Below are 3,890 nucleotides of genomic sequence, written 5' to 3'. Positions count from 1 at the left end.
GGAAAGAGCAGGTAGATTAGGAATGTGTCCCTTCTGGTTGAACCCTGACTGTACTGCATTCCTGTTCTGTGTGGTCTTAGGGAAGGCATGGTACCTTGGGGCTTTTTCTCCCTTTGATAGTGGGGATGGTAATAATGCTGAAGAGTGTATATTAGAATTAAATGATAAAACTTCTGTAAAGCCCCTGGCACATACCTGACATTCGACCTTCAGTTAAGTTGTTTTCCTTTCTACTTAATTTAGATTGTCAGTGTAGTAGAGTTTTGTTTAAACCAGTCTTACTGCTTGTGGCTAATGCTTTGGAACTTCAGATGTTTATTCACATGGGATCTTTAGTGTTTTAAGCTTACTCGGGCTCCACAGTCTCTCATGTAAGGAATTTTAAGGAAATGACCTTCTCTCCTACCCTCAGGTTCTGTGTCTTTTCTAAAGTAAAAGAAACATCTCGAAGGAGCTGGCCCCCATTTGGGAGGCAGGCAGGTTACTGAGTGGCCCTCCTGCTCTGGAATGGATCTCTGTTAGTCCGCTGATGGTCTCCTGTGACTGCCCCAACTGCCCCCAGCTTGAGGCACTCCATTTTCTTAGATGTTAATTTTCTAATCACGCCTTGTACTCTGGCTGTGCTAACTGCTGTCTGATGATTTTACAGTGGTTGGAAGTGTGCCAGGTGTGACCTGCGAGAAAACCTCTGGTTGAATCTGACCGACGGCTCTGTGCTGTGTGGGAAGTGGTTCTTTGACAGCTCCGGGGGCAACGGGCATGCGCTGGAGCATTACAGAGACCTGGGCTACCCTCTAGCTGTGAAACTGGGAACCATCACTCCTGACGGGGCAGGTGAGTGTGCCTTTACCAACTTGGGAACTTACAGTGGCTCCCTCTTAGATTTAACCAGTGCCTTAATCTCTGGGGTTGGAGGGCATAAGCTCTGGACTCAGCCCAGGTTCGAATCCTCATTCTGCGTCTTGTTAGCTGTGAGATCTGAGGTGAGTTTTCAAATCCTTCTAAGCCTCAGGTTCCTCATCTTGAGGATAATCACAGTACATCCCTCATAGGTTTGTTAAGGTGCATAAGCATTTAGTCCAGTGCACACCGTAAGGTCATGATAAAAGTTTGCTGCTTTTTTTTTTTTTTTTTTTTTGCGGTACGCGGGCCTCTCACTGTTGTGGCCTCTCCCGTTGTGGAGCACAGGCTCCGGATGCACAGGCTCAGCGGCCATGACTCACGGACCCAGCCCCTCCGCCGTATGTGGGCTCTTCCCGGACAGGGGCACGAACCCGTGTCCCCTGCATCGGCAGGCGGACTCTCAACCACTGCACCACCAGGGAAGCCCAGTTTGCTGCTTTTGTTAGTAACTTTCTGAATATCTCTTGGCTAAGAGGGCAGAAGCAGGAACCCGGACTTGTGAAATGAGTGTGCATAATCAAACCCACCATTAGAATAGTAGGGGGAAGGCCTAGAATTCATTATGGGGATTAGTATCATTTTAGGTACAAATGGATTCATTATGGAGAAGATGGGTTTTAAAGATACTGTGTGTTCAGAGCCCCTGACATCAGCAGGCAGTGACGGTGTCCAGTGCAGCAAAGGGTTAGAAGTGGTTCCTGCTTGTACTGTCAGCTTCAGAACTGGTGTTCTTCGTGCTCTCACACTGTATGTTAGCTTTTGGCTATGTTTGTTAATTCCTTCTATCATTTGGTGAGGGAAAAGGGAAATTACATCAGGGTTAATAATGAGAAACTTAAATACTGAGCAGTGGCCATAAGAACCCATCATCTCAGTATCACTGAAAACACTTATGAAGCACAGACCTGCACCCACACCCAGGTCAGTTTCTCCATCTGTCCAGGTTTTAATCTTTATTTCTTCTTTACTTTAAGGTAAGATGATTTTTTTTTTTAGGAAAAGTATAAAGACATTTGGCTTTTCTTCTCTGCTATCTTTCTCTGACTGAATTAGCCGGCCTCAAAGTTAATTAGTGAGGATGTTTTCACTGAATGTGGTACACTCTCTGTCAGCCATGCCCTCTCCATCAAAATGGTTTCATTTATCTGTTTTATAATTGAGGGCTGGCAGTTAGGTCATGTCTAGATTCTTTTGATTCACCTTTTGGGTGAACTTCCAAAGTTTAGTGGACTTCTTTTAACTCATTAAAGAAAAGTAGCTGCAAGAGTCTCAGGTGCTGGTGCCAGACATTTTCCCCTCAAATAAATAAACCGCTACACAAGCCAGGTTGAATCTTAAGCCTTCCAGGATCTGAAGAGGAAATTCAGGACATGCAGTTGGATTCGGGGTTACAGTAAAGTGCTTACAGGCCATTGCTCTGTTGAATGACTGCTGTATATGGTAACCATCATTGTTCTTGTAGGGCCTACAGAGAGAAAGAAGAGTTTGTAATGTAGGCATTCTATTGGGTACAATTGCAAGGGGAGGATAATTCAGATGTTTCTACTTTTAGTGCTATCTTATGCAGAGCCTTTTTTAAAAATTGGAGTACAGTTGATTTACATACAGTGTTGTGTTAGTTTCAGGTATACAGCAAAATGATTCAGTTATACATATGTGTATTCTTTTTCAGATCCTTTTCTATTATAGGTTATTACAAGATATTGAATATAGTTCCCTGTGCTATATAGTAGGTCCTTGTTGTTTATCTATTTTATATATAGTAGTGTGTATCTGTTAATCCCAAACTTCTAAATTATCCCCCTCCCTATTTTCCCTTTGGTAACCATAAGTTTGTTTTCTATGTCCATGAGTCTGTTTCTGTTTTGTAAATAAGTTCATTTGTACCATCTTTTTAGATTCCTCCTACAAGTGATGTCATATGATATTTGTCTTTCTCTGTCTGACTTACTTCGCATAGTATGATAATCTCTAGGTCCATCCATGTTCCTGCAAATGGCAATATTTTATTCTTTTTCATGGCTGAGTAATATTATGTAGTGTTTTGATAAGACCAGTTATTAGAAGTCCAGCTCTCAGAACATCCTGTTCAAGACAACAATTATTTGTATATGGGGATTTGTTCTAAAATTTTGCTTGAGCTATGTCTTTTTCATCTTTAAGTTCCAAACAAAATCTTATGCATGTAGGGATGGATACTTTGATTAAATGAACCAGCTGGCCTATAAGTACTTAAATAATTATATTCTATTTAAATGTATGCTAGTAGTAAAGGCAAGGATTAATTCTATTCTTTATGCATATATTTTTTAAAAAAATATTTATTTATTTATTTTTGGCTGTGTCGGGTCTTACTTGTGGCATGCAGGATCTTTCATCGTGGTGCGTGGGCTTCTCTCTAGTTGTGGCACACAGGCTCCAGAGCACACGGGCTCAGTAGTTCTGGTGCGTGGGCTCAGTAGTTGTGGCTCGTGGGCTCAGTAGTTGTGGTGCGCAAATTACTCTTCAGGTAATTGAGAGTATTTGAATAAATACTCTTTTTTCAACCATAGAAAGCATAAAACATTGGCAAAAGCAATGTAGAATGTGCACCTGTAATGAGGGTTCTTAAACTCACTTAGCTGAGGCAATGTTCACTTTTTTTTTAATGACTTTTTTTAAAATTATTTTTTTAAATTTATTATTTTGGCTGTGTTGGGTCTTTGTTGCTGTGCGTGGGCTTTCTCTAGTTGTGGCGAGTGGGAGCTACTCTTCGTTGTGGTATGCAGGCTTCTCAATGTGGTGGCTTCTTTTGTTGCAGAGCATGGGCTCTAGGCGTGCGGGCTTCAGTAGTTGCAGTGCGTGGGCTCAGTAGTTGTGGCTCACGGGCTTAGTTGCTCCGCGGCATGTGGGATCTTCCCGGACCAGGGCTCGAACCCGTGTACCCTGCATTGGCAGGTGGATTCTTAACCACTGCTCCACCAGGGAAGCCCATGTTCACTTTTTTT

At 42.4% G+C, this 3,890-nt stretch overlaps 1 protein-coding gene across 2 annotated transcripts in view; it reads left to right on the top strand.

Moving 5' to 3' along the window:
• The window catches only part of USP13 (ubiquitin specific peptidase 13), a 118,224-nt gene that overhangs the window by 46,551 nt on the left and 67,783 nt on the right, over positions 1–3,890 (top strand). For both annotated transcript variants that reach the window (XM_007466674.1, XM_007466673.1), the window contains exon 6: positions 650–834. In XM_007466674.1, coding sequence (XP_007466736.1) covers positions 650–834 — 185 coding nt within the window. The remainder of the gene's footprint in view (positions 1–649; positions 835–3,890) is intronic.

This window comes from Lipotes vexillifer, unplaced genomic scaffold (assembly GCF_000442215.2).
Source record: "Lipotes vexillifer unplaced genomic scaffold, Lipotes_vexillifer_v1.1 scaffold258, whole genome shotgun sequence".
In the NCBI taxonomy this organism is placed as follows: Eukaryota; Metazoa; Chordata; class Mammalia; order Artiodactyla; family Lipotidae; genus Lipotes; species Lipotes vexillifer.
Note: the sequence above shows the minus strand (reverse complement) of the source record. Positions and strands in the feature narration are given on the sequence as shown.